The 17,184-nt window shown below is 42.3% G+C and overlaps 1 protein-coding gene across 7 annotated transcripts in view; it reads right to left on the bottom strand.

Annotated features, from left to right (window-relative positions):
* Positions 1-17,184, bottom strand: part of PDE1C (phosphodiesterase 1C) — a 504,797-nt gene that overhangs the window by 371,555 nt on the left and 116,058 nt on the right. For all 7 annotated transcript variants that reach the window (XR_008296744.1, XM_027075220.2, XM_027075221.2 and 4 more), the window contains exon 3: positions 12,107-12,278. Coding sequence is in view for 6 of the 7 variants with exons in the window: in XM_027075220.2 (XP_026931021.1) it covers positions 12,107-12,278 (172 nt within the window). In the remaining variant the exon portion in view is untranslated. The remainder of the gene's footprint in view (positions 1-12,106; positions 12,279-17,184) is intronic.

Genomic DNA, 17,184 nt, shown 5'->3' with positions numbered 1-17,184 from the left:
TGAGCCTCAATTTAGACTGCATGTTCAAGGTCACACAGCAGGCAAGGAGTGAAGCTTAGTTAAAACCAGAGCTCAAACATTCTCACTATACCTCACTGATAAGATACAGGCAACTCTTTGGACTGGTGGTTGTCACGGTCATCAGATACCGGCCAGCAGGAGCAGGAAGCAGAGAGTAGTGTGTTATGGCAGGAAGAGATAAGGAGAAAAGAATTGGAGACCCTGCTTAAAGTCCAGATAATATGGAACTCCTTTCTCTGGCTAAGTAATACCTTTCCAACCTACTCCACATGACTCTCTCCACTCTGCAATTCCCCATAATTCTTGTGGCACCAACAGGTTCAGGTAAAGAAAGACATTGCCTGCCACCATATCATAGGACCCCAAAGAGGCTCTACTAACGGGGTAGGGGTTTAGACTCTGGATTTTCTGATACACATCTTCATATTCCAGGTGAAGCTAATTTCTGCCCATTAGAGTCAACGCATTTGAGACTGCAAGATCACTCATACCACCTCTCTGCTTGGCCTTTGTGATTTTCCTCTCATAGTTAAATCCCGGGGCTCCAGGTGTGATGAAGACACAATGGCTTATAAAACATTGAGTGAAAGAAGAATCCAGAGTCTGTATTGATACTAAAATCTAGACAGAGATGGAGACAGGGAAGGGAAGGGAAGGGAAAGCTCTTGTCCATAGTCAAAGGTCATTCCATCGGTGGAGCAGGGATGACAGAGTTAGAAATCACCATTAACTCAGGCAAGAATCACAAAGTGGAGCTAAAACCACTGCATAAATGTTTGTTAGCGAAAAGGCTACACTACATAGTCTCAAAGTATCTTCCCACAGATAACCTATTACTTACACAAAGGGAAAGGTAACTTTACAGTGGAGAAATGGGGGAACAACCTCAACCAAATGCTCAAGATTAACATCACCAGTAACGGAAGCAATAGGCAATCTTTTCCCCTACTGCTGCCCTGAGAAGGACACAGTATCTATCACTTATGTAGTATCCTTGTCAATGCAAATAGCCTGAAGCAAACCACAAGGCAACGATCAGGCAATCCCTAACTGAGGAACATTCTGCAAAACAAAACACATGACCTGTTTGCTTCAAAATGTTAATGTCATGAAAGACAAAGAAAGGCTGAGAAACTGCTTCAAATTAAAGGAGATAAATGAGACATGACAATTCAATGTAACGTGTGCTTCAGAAATGGGTCCTGGGCCAGAAGGAAAGATTGCCATAAAAGACATTATGGGAACATTTGGCGAAATTAGAATATCGGCTGTATATAGTAGTATATAGTAATCATATTATATTAATATTAAGCTTCCTGAGTTTGAGAATTCTACTGTGGCCATGTAAGAAAAAGATTTCTTCCAAAGAAACTCAAACTGAAACTGAAAGGTCATGATGTCCACAACTTAGGGTCAAGAAATTCAGAAAAAAAGATAGATTCTGATATGAAATGGGATGGGATGGGATGGGATGGGATGGGATGGGATGGGATGGGATGGCGTGGGATGGCGTGGGATGGCGTGGGATGGCGTGGGATGGGATGGGATGGCGTGGGATGGCGTGGGATGGCGTGGGATGGCGTGGGATGAGATGAGATGAGATGAGATGAGATGAGATGAGATGAGATGAGATGAGATGAGATGAGATGAGATAAACATTTGATAGCAAGTAAGCAAATGTGACTCCAGGTAGAGGTTTGACAGTTGTTCATTTTACTAGTCTTACAAATTTCTTGGAGGTATAAAATTTGTCAAAATCACCTTTTTTAAAACAAATGCAAAGACATTTCTTAAATACAGGGACCTGTAAGTTGACTTAGAGTTAGACAAGATAAACTTGGTCAGTGCTACCCTTGGAAACTTAACCATGGAAACTCAACCCTGACATAGCCAGTCAGTCAGGGATAGAATAAGTGGCCCAACATTGAAGAAACACATAATTTAACAAGTATAATCCAACCCCCCTTCATACATCTTTCTCTAATTCTAAATCTGGACCATTTTCCAAGAATGAAAATGATGAACAGATCAAAGTTTGGGATCCATAATCCAAGACTGTTATTTGATTCACATCTTCCTGCTTTTGACTTTGCAGACAGGGTTCAAGTCATGCTCTTGAGCAGTTTGCAATGTGCCTGCCTCCAAGTACTTGAGCCCCATCACCATAGCCAGAATTATCACCTCTTCCAAATGAGGACAAGCGTGTCTGCAGCTCATGTTCAAATAACAATCCTTCCCCCAGCTAAGCTAACCCCCAGGGTCTGGAGGTAATTTATTATAGCAAATTCACTTCTGGCTGCACTTAACACTAATCAATAAATGGGGAGCAGCTAGGTTATAGATATGGGGCTGTCTATTCAATAACCATTAGCTACTACTGCATTTAGAAGTAATAAATTTTAAAAAAAAAAAAAAAGGTCTCTGTTCCAAAGCATGTGGAAAAACATATTTTCACAGGTCTCATCCCCAAATTGCCCATGTACTTCCTCCAGGCACCATAGGTGCTCAGACCCCATGCTACTCTCTATCTCCATTATTCCACCTCTGCCGAAGGCCAGAAACCTTTGTTTTGATGCTCTGTGTATAGGGGACTGAGGCATGGAAATATAATTCCTAGTTTTGTAACTTAATGAAAAATGTAGTCTCTTTCTGCGTCTCCAGAGATTTTACAAGAGCTCCAAAGATCTTTGCCTATGGAATAAAACTGAACCTTACTCCCTCAGTAACAAGGCCCTACCATATTTGGTCCCAGCTTTACCTTTCCAACACTGCCTCCCTTTCACAAGCCTCAGACACAAATCCAGCAGCTCCTCCAACACTAGCCATGTCTTCCTGCCTCCCGACCTTGGCTCACACTGTTCTTTTTGCTTCCCTTTTATGTCCACCATAAATGGGTGGTCCAGGGTGGCCCATATCATGGTTACACCAAGCGCTATTCATCATATTCATCAATCCATGTGGAGTCCAGGAGGGTGGAGCATGCACTGGTCTAGTTCACTCCATGTGACTCCAGTGCATGGCACAGGATGTGACTGAAGGGTGGGCACTTGAATGGGAAAAGACAGCATCCGGCATTAGAGAGATTCTAATAAGAAAGAAACTGCCCTAATTAACAAAGTCAAAAACCCTGCCCTAATGCTGGGAACAAAATGGGAACAAAATTTTCTATAGAGTAAAACACAGGGTCACAATTACCGTGAGGTTGATAACGTAACCAGGAACCCCGCACTGCAAAGGGCAGGGACCAATAACCAATCAAAGGATATCACAGTTTGCATCATCACTGGACACAGTTTTAAAGGGCTTTTCTTTATTTTTCTTCAGGTACTTTAATTTGACTGTAAAAAAACAAATGCAGTAAAGTCATTCATCACTGAAAGTTTATAAGGAATAACATATGGTGCTTTTGAGAAATTTCCCAGGGCAGGGTCCCATATCAGTTAGCCAATCTATCTATTTACCTCACCTACTATTAAGACTTAGCCCAAAGCCTGGAACTGGGGAGATGAAGGATATAATGCAGGAGAAGTGGAAAGCCAGAGTCCAGCTTTTCTGGCTCAGAGAATTATAGGGAGAAGGGAAACTGGGGCAGAAGAGGCACAGGGGTGAGATCTGTATGTCTTTTTCTCTCTCTAGAAGGACATCTACCCACAAACCAGAGGGTCCACATCCAAGTACACACAGTGGCCAGTAATGCTAGGTAGTGGGAGGCTAGGTTTTATCTTTCCCAAGTTGTCTCTCAGGTTCTGAGAGGTTTGACCAGGCCCCAGATGCTCCCACGAGTTCCTGAGGCCAGACCTCAGAAATGACCTGAGACTGTGATGAAGAGTTGGCCAGTGAGGCCGACATGGGGACAAAGTAGCCAAGGGTGGAAGGCAGGACCAACTGATTCAGAACCATATTAAATTTTTTAAATATTTTTTAATGTTTATTTAATTTTAAGAGAGAGAGAGAGAGACAGACAGACCACAAGCAGGGGAGGGGCAGAGAAAGAGGGAGACACAGAATCTGAAGCAGGCTCCAGGCTCTGAGCTGTTAGCACAGAGCCCAACACAGGGCTCAAACTCACAAACCATGAGATCATGACCTGAGCCAAAGTCAGACACTTAACCAGTTGAGGCACCCAAGCGCCCCCAGAACCATAACAGAATCACAACCAGACCTCTATAGATCCAAAGCTCTGCCAGGGGAGGGGTGGGGGTAGGGAGGCCTTCCTTCACTTAAGACAAAACATCAGGGATTCCCTGCATACTTGAGGTCTCTGTGTGGCCTAGGGCAGAAGTTCCTGTTGCTAGTCAGGAGGCACAAAAGGTTGATCCACACATCACACTGGCAGGGAAATTTAGATAGAGGTTCCAAGAGTGTCCCAGCCCTCCTCCCCCACATGACAGTACTGAAGCTACTTGACCCTCCCTGTAGGGTTATTCTAGGATGAATCACTTACACTTTGCGTACAATGTTCTTCTGGGAGTTATTCTGAGGGATGTACACTGAGGTGCTGAGGATACCTCAGATAAGGTCCATTCCTGTGGCTGGAAAGATGGATTCTCCAAAAGCCCAGTAAGAACATGTCAGGTCTGAAGAAGGATGCACTCTCTAGGGAAACTCAGCCCTAGGGACAAGTCCACTGGCTGGAAACTGGAGTGTGTCCATAAGCAAATCATCTGTACAATGTTCAACATTTTTGAACAGCTGTAGTTTGGATATGATTTAAAATTCTCCCCTCGGGCGCCTGGGTGGCGCAGTCGGTTGGGCGTCCGACTTCAGCCAGGTCACGATCTCGCGGTCCGTGAGTTCGAGCCCCGCGTCAGGCTCTGGGCTGATGGCTTGGAGCCTGGAGCCTGTTTCCGATTCTGTGTCTCCCTCTCTCTCTGCCCCTCCCCCGTTCATGCTCTGTCTCTCTCTGTCCCAAAAATAAATAAAAAACGTTGAAAAAAAAAATTTTAAATTCTCCCCTCTTACATTGTAGTTTCTGTAGTGGATCCAAATGTTTCAGCAAAGTCTCTTATAGGCAATGAAAGTACAAGATACTAAAGGAAATTGTGGCCTGTCCCATATTTACCCCAGCGCTAGCGCCCACGGGGAAGGTACAACATCAACTACAAAATGTAAAATCAAATAGAGAGAGACTGGCCCAGGCTTTCTAGGCCAGTAGCCTTGGAGCTGTGCCCACAGCACAGAGCCAGCAGTGATCAGCCCGCAGAGGATCACAGTGAGATGGGAGACTGTGTTAGCCCAGGTCTTCTCTGAGAGGCAGTTACCGAGACATGCAAGAAATCTATCAGCGGGAACATCTGTAAGAGAAAATGGGGAAGAAACCAGAGAGGCTGGGAGAGTAGGGATACAGGTCTGACAACCAGTGAAGGAGAGAAGGAAGGAATATTGAGTCGAAGTATCTTAGACCACAGTGCAGTTCCAAAGAAAGTTCAGCAAGGCCATCATGGAGTCTTAAGCCAATGTCAGCATTAGAGAAGCCCCATGTCTTCCAGGAATGGCCAGTCTTAGCATCTCTGATGCTCTCAGTCACTGGCTGAGAGAACACTTGGTAAACACAGCCTCAGCCATCACCAAAACAAATTTCTCACACAGAACATGGAGCCTTGGGTCAAGTACACTTCCTGTGGTTGGAGATGTGAAAGGTGCATGGCTGCCATAAGGATAAATCTCCTCTTCTCCAAAATACCAGGGAAGGACCAAGAATAATGCAAGAAAAATAGTGTCTGTATGATACATGCTTTGTCAATTTCTAACACTAAAAACTCTGTCCATAAAAACTTACTTACAAAAAAAAAAAAAAACTCATAATTAATTCTTTCATTTTCCCCTTAGCAAACTTGAGGAAGACTCTACAATTTGGATTAGCAAAGACCAGAAGAGGAAAATGTCAACTCCAGGGAGGCAGCACTAAGTCAGGGAAGTAGGTGTCCCCAAAAGCCCCGTGGGTGACCAACATACGGTGATAGAGAAAGATGTGTGACCAGACTTCTCACAAGCTAATTGGGAATTTTAACCCATGACTCATCCCGGGGTGGGGTCCGAAGCGGCAGGGGCCGCCACCCCACACCATGCCCTATCATCAGCCAGATTGCACATTTCCTGAAAGTAATCAAGTCAGAAACTGGCTTCTTGGCAGTAGCCCCTGGTGGAAAAATGACTGCCAAAAACAAAAATGAGGATGAGTTCAACGATTTAATTCTGCATGGAAAACACAATCCGTTAAATGGGATCTGACAAGGCCTTAATCTCATCCATAGCTGAGGGCGTTGGCTCAATGCAGTTCTGCTCTCTGCAACATATTCTTAGTAAGCTATGTATAGAATCAGGAACACTTTTGCCAAAGCCCAAATAAGTCCATTCTAAGTGGGAAGAGAGGCGTATCAAGCCCCCAATGATTCTCTGGGGATTTAGCATGCTATTCTTCCAAATGCAAAATTATCAAAGCTTGGTAACTCAACCCATGTTGAAAGTCACACAGTTCAAGGTAAGTAAGAAAAATGGCCAATGCACTGGATGGCTTCAGAATCTCTGCTAGTGTCTAAGGAGGTCAGGTCAGGACAGCCTTACTCATAAGGCGCCCATGGGGCTCCTATTCCCACCCTGGGGTTCATTGCACAACCCAGTCACATAAGAAGGGGTCAAGGTGTGGAGGATCAATCCACTCCTAAACAGGTTTTTGGAAACTGGAAGAGAAGGAATTAAGGGCTGTCACATTCATTAGCTCTCTTAATCCTAGCAACAGTCCTATGTTGTTATTTTGGTTTCCATTTGTCAAATAAGGAAATTGAGATTCAAAACCATGACTCAAACCACATAGGTTAGAAGAGCATTTGCAAACTCATACCTGTAGTATTCCAAAGCCTATGGCTTTCTACTCAGAGGGTGGTCCTCAGACCATGACATCTCTTGAGAGTTTGTTTGAAATGCAGATTCCCAGGTTGCAACACAGACTTACTGAATCTGGATCTGAATTTAATAGGATCCCCAAAAGAATTCATTCATAAAGTATGAGAAACACTGCCTTTAAAGCGGTCCTATCCAAAAGCATGGGTGGATTAAAAACATAAATTTGAACGAGAAAAAGGATTTAGTACAAAAGAACAGGGTAGGTCTCACAGGAGAAGCATCAAACTATATATCCAAATTGCCACATCCAAATTAGCAGAGCCAATGATGCTATCTTATTCACCAACAACAAACCCAGAAGCCAAGGTGATGTGGCAGTAGTAGAACGTGGTGGAGAGGTCATAGCTTTGGAGTCAGGTGGACTGAGCTGAAATTTCTAGCTCTGCCACCTGCTGAGTGACTTTGGGTAAGCTGTTTGATCTCTCTGAACCTGTTTCCTGACCTGTACCACTGGGATTACAATACTCACTTGTAACCTTGGGAGATTAAATGAGCAAATGAATGTACAGTTCCTGGCCATAGCAGATGCTCAATAAACATCAGTTTCTTTGCCTCCCAGTGCAATCTGGACTGGGTCTCCCCTTTGCAAATGTGCACACTAGAGGCTGGGGACAGAAAAGGCTCCCAGCAGCCAGTTCTTTCCTGTTCTCTGGGTCCTCAGGTGGCAGGTACTGAGTCCTATCACTAATCAGACTAGCTGGGCTTGTCCGTCTTCCTCAAGCTCCAGATTCAGCTTTCTCTCTCACCTCTTTTAAGAAAAACCTGAGTAGACAGGCTCAAAGAGACAGGTCATGAAGAAGAAGGAAATCAGGCATCTCTGTATAATTCCCAGGAGTATCTATTTTCCAGACACTGAAGCTCTTTTTTCTTAGTTATGTTCCCACATTTTTCTTTTCAAAAGTCTCTGGTCTTGAAAGCAGAATTTTCATGCCAGAGGCTTAGCAAATTTTCAGAACCCACGGGGTCTGCACCTGGAGCCACAACACCCAACCTGATCCTATTTACTCTGTGTGTTTATGCTCAAATGCACGTAAGGTTTCCAGTGACAGCTGAGTAGGAATAGGAGATTAGCACTTCCAGAGCACATTCTGGGTGCCAGATACTGGGCTTGTCTCTCTCATTTATATTAGCTCCTTTAAACCCTCCCTCCAACCCCAGGAAGTAGGCATCTTTATCCTTGTTTCAAAGATGAAGAAACGGAGACCAGATTAGATAAATGACCTGCTCAAATTAATACAGCAAAATATTTCTGAGCTCCAGGGATTATTCAATATCATATGGTCCAGTGATTCTCTAACTGTGGTCCCTGGACCAGCAGCATTGGCACCACCTTGTTAGAAAGGTATATCCTAGGACCCCACCCAGACCTGGGGATGAGCCCAACAATCTGTTTCCATAACCCTCTAAGTAACTGTAATGCATACCCATGTTTGAGATCCACTGTTCTTGTCTACCCTCAGATGTGACAGTTAAGAGAACAGACACTCAAAGAGATGATGCAATTTGCCTTGGTAACAGAATCCAGACTAAAGCCCAGGACAGTCACTTTCAGAAGTTGAATTTTCCTAACTGGGTACCTTACAATGTCCCTTTCATGAGGAGTAAAGACTAAAGTCCATAGTAAAACAGCACAAAACTATGCTATCTTCCAGCGATATTGGCTGGAATTTGAAAGTGCACAAAAATGAGGAGACCCTTCCCTCCATGCACTGCTATCTTTCCCTCGAGACTCTGCTGAACCACATGCTCTGAGACATGGAACATCCACGTCATCACCGCTGCCCAGCCAAGAGGAGGACTAGAGGGGAGAGTGTCATGGAATGTATTCAGGATGGAGACGGCATTTACACACACCTCAGCCATCAACTTATAAGCCTTGGAGGAAAGAGGCCATGCCTCTCATTTTCTAGAATCCTTATTTCTAAATCTGTGTGCAAATTCTCACTTTCTGCTACACCCTCTCACATTATTGCTAACTGACATAAACAGACAGTGTTGACCACCAGTGGAAGTCATTTGGAAGGGGAGCTATTCTGAAGCCCCATTTGCATCGCAGGCATGCTTTTTTATGTGCGTTTATACGTGATATATTTACTTGGGGTGGGATTCCAAGGGCTGATAAAGACTAGGTAGGACCTAAAGTCTACCCAAGCTACCCCTTGTTTCTGCCATTGGTGATCACCAACTGACAAGCAATTGTCCTTATGAGTTTGTATTTGAATTTAATCAGAACTATGGGCACTACCTCTCTGGGCCAGTTTCTCTATTTCTAAAATGGGCATCATCTTTGGGTGGTTAGGCCCATGCCTGGCAACATAAGAATCCGATTGTTATTGTTGTTGTAACAGGGAGCCTAGGGGGAGTTTTAAACATACAAATTTCTGCAACTTTTTTGAAAAACACCTACCATTCATAAACATATGAACACTTCCTACCTTATTTCTTTGGAAATAGAGACTGGAATTTACCTTTAGGGCAGACTGTCCCTTTAATCTAAAAGGAATTATGTGAATGGAAATATTATGCAAATACAAAACAAGCATACACTCTTTGTCCTGGGAGTGGCTTGTATGCCATCATCTCCACATACTTGCAAAGAACTAGAAACGATTTCTAGGGAAAGTGATATGAAGCATCTATCTGATCCCTCCCTTCTGAGGATCCACATCATTAGAATATGTCTGAGACATTGTGGTAGTGCTGAAGCCAGGTGTCAGGAAAGAACAAAAGAAGCCAGCCAGAGGAGGTATCACAAGAAAGAGGAGATCTGGACTGGACACCAACTTAGAACTTCACTGAGATCAGAGAGTCTACACTTAGTGTGAGACCCCATTGCCCTGGCAGGTGGCAGGAGGTAGAGCAGGCAAAGGGCTAAGTCTTTAAGCCTGTCACTAAGCCTGGAGTCCCTGGGGACAGTCAGGGAACTGAGCCCCAAGACTAGACTTCCTAATAATTAGGCACATTGGGTTTACTGTCATTGCAGTTTGGATCTTATTTGATAATAAAAGCTGATGACCATATTTCATGGCCCAGGATTCCTAATGCCCTCCAACTGTGAACAAGGAGAAAGAGAAGGGAGTAACCAAAATTGCCAAATCTTCCCAGATTTCCCAGAGTTACTAATACTGGGAAGTCAGCAATTCTCAGGGTTTTTCACTCTAGTGAAATGGCCGGTGAGGGGGAGAACATGTAAGTGATATATTCCTATTGGCATTATTTAAAATCCAGCTACAACTCATCTCTTTCTTTGCAATCCAAAAAGCATATAGAAAACAAGTGGCATTATTACAAGGGTAACCTTGATTCTGCTCTAATTTATATCTTGATAAATAAACTGTTTCCACATGTTAATACTTGGCTTGTGATCACTTGTGTACAAAGAATCTCACAATGATGTGACTACCACAGCTAAGAACAATTGCATTAGAGAATATTTACCCTCTAACATTCCCACTGAAATCACTTATCTTCTTCAGAAGAAAGGATGGTGCCAGAATAACACACGGTTGTATTAAGGAGACAAATAAATGAATAACCAATGCCAATGGATTTCTAGCTTCAATTGCTGAAGGGTTGGCATATTTACACCTGCTGTGTTTTTCTTACTGCACCAAGTGTTACAAGGAACTAAAAATAAAGCCCGACCTTAACAAACATAATTGAATTTTTTTTCTGAAACCCAGACACTGATGCATAATACAACTAGCAGATCAAATGAAGTTCATGGTCATCAATACATTTTCTCTATTGAGGAGCACTGAATGCAAAGAGAAGAGATGATGGTAATAGAGTTGGCAAGCAAATGAGATGTTCTTTTCATGAGAGTGCCTCTTTAGCTGTTCCCTGAAGAGGACAATGAACCTGATCTGGGCTAGAAGGAGTAGCTACAAGAAGACTGCATGTGAGGAGTGACTCCACCAGAGACGCTCCAAAATGAGGACACACAGCCCAAGAAAGCCATTCGCCCTCCCCTCCCCCACCAGTCATGTGCAGAGAATTGCAGGTTCATGGAAATTATTTCTCTCTACCTGAGTGGGTTTTATTTTATGTAAAACCTCACAATGCAGTCACCAAACCCGTAGTAGGAATGAGAAAAGCATTTGCTTTGCAATTCTTGTCCCACCACTGCATCAGTCACACTACATAAAGAAATCCAAACCCCTATTCATCACTGCTTTTCAGAGCTCATCTATAATTCAGTCGACACTAAGAACCTTCACACAATAAAACGGCTTTTACTGAGCGATTACACACATCACCTGGATGCAAAAAAGAGTACGTTTTCCATGGGTGCCAAGAGTTGTCTAAGTGGTTTATGGGAGAAGAAAAGCAAGGTGTGTATGTCCTACTGGCCCTGTGGAGAGCAGGAAAGCCTTATATAACGGAAAGAAAAGTGAAAGAAGTAAAATTAGGGTAACAGGGAGAAAGGAGGGGAGGAAGGCAGGATGGCAAAAAAAAAAAATTAAACCTTAATTTCTGAAAACAGCACTGCTGTATATTTCAAAAGTGAGTTTGAAAGACCCATTCGGGGGGAGGAAATCACTTTTATACACCATGTCCCGTACTCCGATTGATTTTTATGTGATACGGAGGAAAGGTAAGTGCTAGAGTCGTGACGAAGTGGAGCCCAAGACAAGAAGAAAACACGAGAGGCCTCTGCAGAAGACTCGAGACCAAATGATGAACAAGAACAGAGTCAGCAGCCACCTGGGAAAACGCACAAGGAAGATCTTTGCTTCCTTTCAGGAGGCAGCAGCTCTCACATCCCTTATCACTTAGAAACCCTCCCGCAGACAGAGACTCTAAAGACACGGGGCTGAATTCATTCCCACCACATGCTTTTTCTCTGTGCACTTATCTCCATGCGTCATCCTCTTTTGAAGCAAAAGACTCATTAATCCAATTCAAATTGCCAACATCAGTAAATCCTTTGCCTCAGCATTTAAATGCCAATACCAATTAAATACCAACAGCAACTTAACTACTGATGGGATCTGCGCTACATTCAGGAAATCCAGCCAGAAGTCCAGCTAGCATTAATTCCAACACTCCTTCATCAATTCTAATTTACTCAGTGCAAAAAAATGAGGTAATTTTCTGGCCACGCCGACGATGCATCCAACTGGATTGAAATAACTCGGCAGCAAATAAGAAGGAACAGATTGATTGCAATCCACCAAACCTGAAGGATGTCTTCACCAAGGCTTCTGGGCTGTCGAGCTGAGGCAATTCATCAGCTAAGATTTCTTCTGGTGGTCGGGGGTCATGGACGATGGTTGGCCGTGGCTTTTCCTTGGCATTCCCCGTGAGCCCGTCAATGAGGGAGTTCCACAGACAGTTCTGCGACTTAGACCCTGAGGTGTGAGGGGGGAAAAGTGTGCAGTCAATTACAAACCAACAGCGTGCCCTGCCTTACCCAACTCAGGATTTTCAGAAGCAAAGCAGGGAAACTTCCCTATTTCTCATGATCTCCTACATTCAGAGGGTTCCAAGAGATATTGGTCAGGCAACTTAGGGAGTAACCAGGACTTTTTAAATTTATATGCAGAAAATAGGCTAATACCCTGAATATTTTGACCCACAGCTAAATATTAAGGATATATATCTTGTCTCATTTCAGTGGTGATCAACTCCAACTCCTAATAGAGCTGTAGGTATTGACTTATATATTTATTCAGCAATTGGAAGTATACAAAGGACTACCATTCTAGAGAAAAGTAGGATGTTAAGACACAAGTCTCCCTTATGAACTCAGCTTGCCTAAAGCCCAAGTTTCAAGACTCCATTCTGTGGAGACATCCACCCCACATAGGACCCCACCTTTAGAAACCAGAACTCTAGGCAGGTTGATCTTCTAGAAGATCAAGACCCAAGAAAAACTATACTGCATGTTTACTGATACTTTACCCGACAAACACTTCAGTCATATGAGATGAATGTTAAAGGCAAACATGAAGTGGAAAGAAGTGTCACAAAATAGGGCAACCAAGGTCAGTATCAACAGGGATAAATTACATTGATATTACGTACAATTGATATGATGTGATGAAAATGGCACTTTAACTCTGTGGTCTTCTTTCCCAAAACACATAGCCCCAGTGTATTAAGCATGTTTCTAGCTTCTATAAACTTGATGCTTTAACATCTGCCCTACATCCATACATTCTTTGTTCAGGACAACTCAGTAATGTATCTGAGTCACCTTGTCTTAGCTTCCTGCCTCCTCAGCTCCCACCTCCTCCCTCCCCTCAACTCTTCAGGAGGAGTCCTTCTTCCAGGGGCATGTTTTTCAAATACAAACCAAACAAATCAGAGCCCATACCCCCAACACCTCCCTCACTGAGCTTTTGCACTCTAGACCACTATTCACTTGCCCAACTCACCCCAGCCCAGGTACCAGAAAACTAGGGACAGCCCCTATGCCCCAGAGCCCACTGAAACTATTCAAACTAGTCAATCCTAGGCCTGCTTACCCTGCCTTGCCCATGACTCCCTACAGAAACCACAATAAAGACTCTTGCTCACATTTTCCTCCACCCTAGCTCTGCCTTATAACTGGCCCCAATGCTTCTCAGCATGGCCTCCATGGTGCAACATGGACCCCCTCTTCAGAGACCTGCAGGTATTAAAAAACTATCTTTTCAATGGCAGTCATCATCAGATTTGCTGGCCCTACCATGCCTAAATAACAATAAAAACCTATCCAAGTACCCAGTCTAGTCATGGGGAAAACATCAGACAAATCCCAAGTGAAGGACATTCTGCAAACACCTGACCAATAGTCCTCTAAACTATCAAGGTTATCAAAGAACAATGAAAGTCTGAGAAACCATCACGGTCAGGAGGAGACTAAGAAGACATGATGACTAAACACAATGTGGTGACCTGATGGGATCATGAAACTTAAAAGGACATTAGGTAAAAACTAAGGAAATCTGAATGAAGTATGTACTTTAGTCAATAATAATTCATCACTATTATTTCATTAATTGTGACAAATGTACAATATTAATGTGAGATTAATAATACGGGAAAACTGGCATGGGGTATACAGGAACTCCTAGTACTATCTTTGCAAATTTTCTATAAATCTAAAGCTGTTCTAAAATAAAGTTATTATAAAAATACAAATAAATAAAATACTATAAATAAATAGCTATTATAAAAGAAGTCTATGAGCAAAAATAATTTTTTAAGTGGAACCCGATGGTATTACCATTACTATTACCCAATTACCACTGGCTTATGCCAGTTATGCTCTTCCCAAAGGAAAGAAAGTTTTTATCTTTGCACAAAGATACTACTGGGTTTCCAAGTCATGCACCCATAGAGCTGTGTCCATCCAGAAGGGGTTGGCTTTTTCTACCCAATCCATGCAGATGGAGTATCTTTATCTAATTCACACAAAGACTCTTTATGGGGCCTAAGGGGGTATGCGTGGAGAGGTAAAAAGCACTGCCAGCTAATGCACATTCATGTGATAGGTGGGCAGAGAGTAAGTCTGTATGCACATGGGGATGTCTCCCCAAGACTCTAACCAGCTACCTGAAGCCCACAACAGAAGAAATCACCTGAAGGACAGCTTTGCCACTAAGACCAAAAGAACTTCACACAAAGGAGAGCATCTCAACAAAGATCCCTGAACCTTTACCAAGGACACAAATGGGTCAGCACAGAACTCTTCCAACAACCACAGCTATGACTGACCCCCTTAGAATGTCCCACATCCAAATTACTTTTGTATGAATCAAGAGAAAACTAAAGCACACTAGTGCCAAGAAACATATGCCTCCAACTCTCGAAATGCAGGACAGCTTTTCTGAAGTCCTAACCAAATATCTTAACAAGATCCAGCCCTATTAATGAAGGTCTGGTTCTATGTTAATAAAGGTCTGTTCTATGTTAACTAAGGTCTGGTTCTAAGAGGAAGAACAACAGCAACAGCCTGTTTTCTTAAATTTGATCTAAATGAAGGCTTTACAATAAACTCCTAGCCCATTTCCCTTCAATCTTTTATTTATTCATTCAGTATACACATGTTTCATTCCCTCACTATGTCAAGGTTCCATTCTGGGCCCTAGAAATAGAAAGATGAACCCAGAAGCAATCACAATAAATGGGCAATGCACCATAACTAAGGGCAGATGAGTACTCTAGGAGGCAGAGAAGGGCTCACCCACTCTGCTTCAGGGCCCTGGGGAAATCTACACAGAGAACATCACATCTGATATGGTTCTAAAGCAGGAACAGACCTTCAGCAGATGAGAAACAGAGAAAAGAACATTCAGGGCAAGCAGTATGTGCAGAGGTTCAGAAGATAACAAGGTAGCTTGTGAACGCTGGAGCAAAGTGAGAGGCGATAAGGTCAAAGGCTGGTTGGACAAGTTGTAAAGTGCCTTGAATAAAATGCTAGTCATGTAGAATGTCTTTTTTTTTTAATTGCCCATAATTTTATTAGCCAAAGAAAATCACAGATGACATTTAATAGAATGTCTTCTTTAGACCAAAACACAAACAAAAAAACAAAAACAAAAACAAACAAACAAAAAAACTAAGGCCATATCTATGTTTGAAAAAGGAGACCGGCACATTATGGAGTGGTGAACTTGTGAAGAATAGCATGGTCACGTGAAAAGGTCGGTGAATCCATATCATCTGTAGATGAAATAAAGTCTTACATGGACTTATGACTAATTCTTAAGTATATAGAGATGAGATTAATAAACTACAAACTCATGTAAAGCACTAATGAATTCATAGTAGGGTTTTCACCATTTTCTCAGTGAGTGAATCAGAAGGGTCAGGTGACCTAAGCTCTCTCTCCATTAGGGGAGACTGTTATTGATCTCCGCTTTAATTCCACTGTGGTCTGAGAACAGACATTGCATGATTTCTAGTCTTTTTAATTTTTGTTAAGATATGTTTTATGGTCCAGAATGTAGTCTAATTTGGTGAATGCTCCGTGTGAGTTTGAGAAAAATGTGTATTCTGATATTGTTGGATGAAGCAATCTACAGATGTTGATTACATCCAGTTGATTGATGGTAAAGTCTTTTTTTCCTTTTCAAATAAATTTTATTTCATTCATTAAAACAACATCTATATACATAAAGAGTATTATATGCATACAAGAGTTAGTATATGTTCAGGATACAGATCATTCCCAGGCCCCTGGCAATAACTTTATGGTACATTCCCTCTCACTACCCAATCCCAGAGATGAGGAAATCCTTCTAAAGATTTATGATACTTTGGAAAAAATATTTCCAGATATTTTTCCACATTAGCACCTAAACAACTATCCATTCATAAGTATCATTACTATTAAAATTGATTTGTGATAAAAACTTTAGAGAGTAAAAAAAAAAAACTTATAGCAACTTTTTGATTAAAAAAACTTTGTGTTTATTTCTGAGGGGAGGTTTCAGATTTTTATTAGATCTTCCCCGGGTCCATAATGCAATACAAAAAGATATATACCAGGGCGCCTGGGTGGCTCAGTCGGTTAAGCGGCCGACTTCAGCTCAGGTCATGATCTCGCGGTCTGTGAGTTCGAGCCCCACGTCAGGCGCTGTGCTGACAGCTCAGAGCCTGGAGCCTGTTTCAGATACTGTGTCTCCCTCTCTCTCTGACCCTACCCCTGTTCATGGTCTGTCTCTCTCTGTCTCAAAAATAAATAAATGTTTTAAAAAAAAATTTTTAAACAAAAAGATATATACCTCTGATTCTGAGACAGATTTTCCATTCCACTAGATTGATGCTGTAGTGAATTCAACTATGTTCTTGCTGATTTTCTGCCTGCTAAATCCATCCACTTATGAGAAGGGTGTTCAAGTCTCCACCTGTGATAGTGAATTCATTCTATTTCTCTTTGAAGTTCTATTAGTTTTTGCCTCACAGAGTTTGACACTCTGTCGTGTTAGGCACATACACATTAAGGACTGCTGGGTCTTCTTGGAGAACTGACCCCTATTTCGTTATGCAATTCCCTCTTATCCTTGATAATTTTCCTTGTTAGAAGTCTGCTCTGTTTGATGTTACTGTAACTATTCCTACCTTCTATGGATTAGTACTAGTATGGTGTATTCTTCTCCATCAATTTACTTTTAATCTATATGAGTTTTTATATTTAAAATGGGTTTCTTGTAGGCAATTATAGTTGGGTCTTGTTTTCTGATCCACTCTGACAATCTCTCCTTTAATTGGTGCATTTAGACCCTTGATACTCAAATGATTATTTACACGACTGGATTAATATCT

The sequence above is a fragment of the Acinonyx jubatus genome, chromosome A2 (genome assembly GCF_027475565.1).
Source record: "Acinonyx jubatus isolate Ajub_Pintada_27869175 chromosome A2, VMU_Ajub_asm_v1.0, whole genome shotgun sequence".
NCBI classification, from domain to species: Eukaryota; Metazoa; Chordata; class Mammalia; order Carnivora; family Felidae; genus Acinonyx; species Acinonyx jubatus.
The sequence above is the reverse complement of the archived record's forward strand: the minus strand, read 5'-3'. Positions and strand labels throughout refer to the sequence as shown.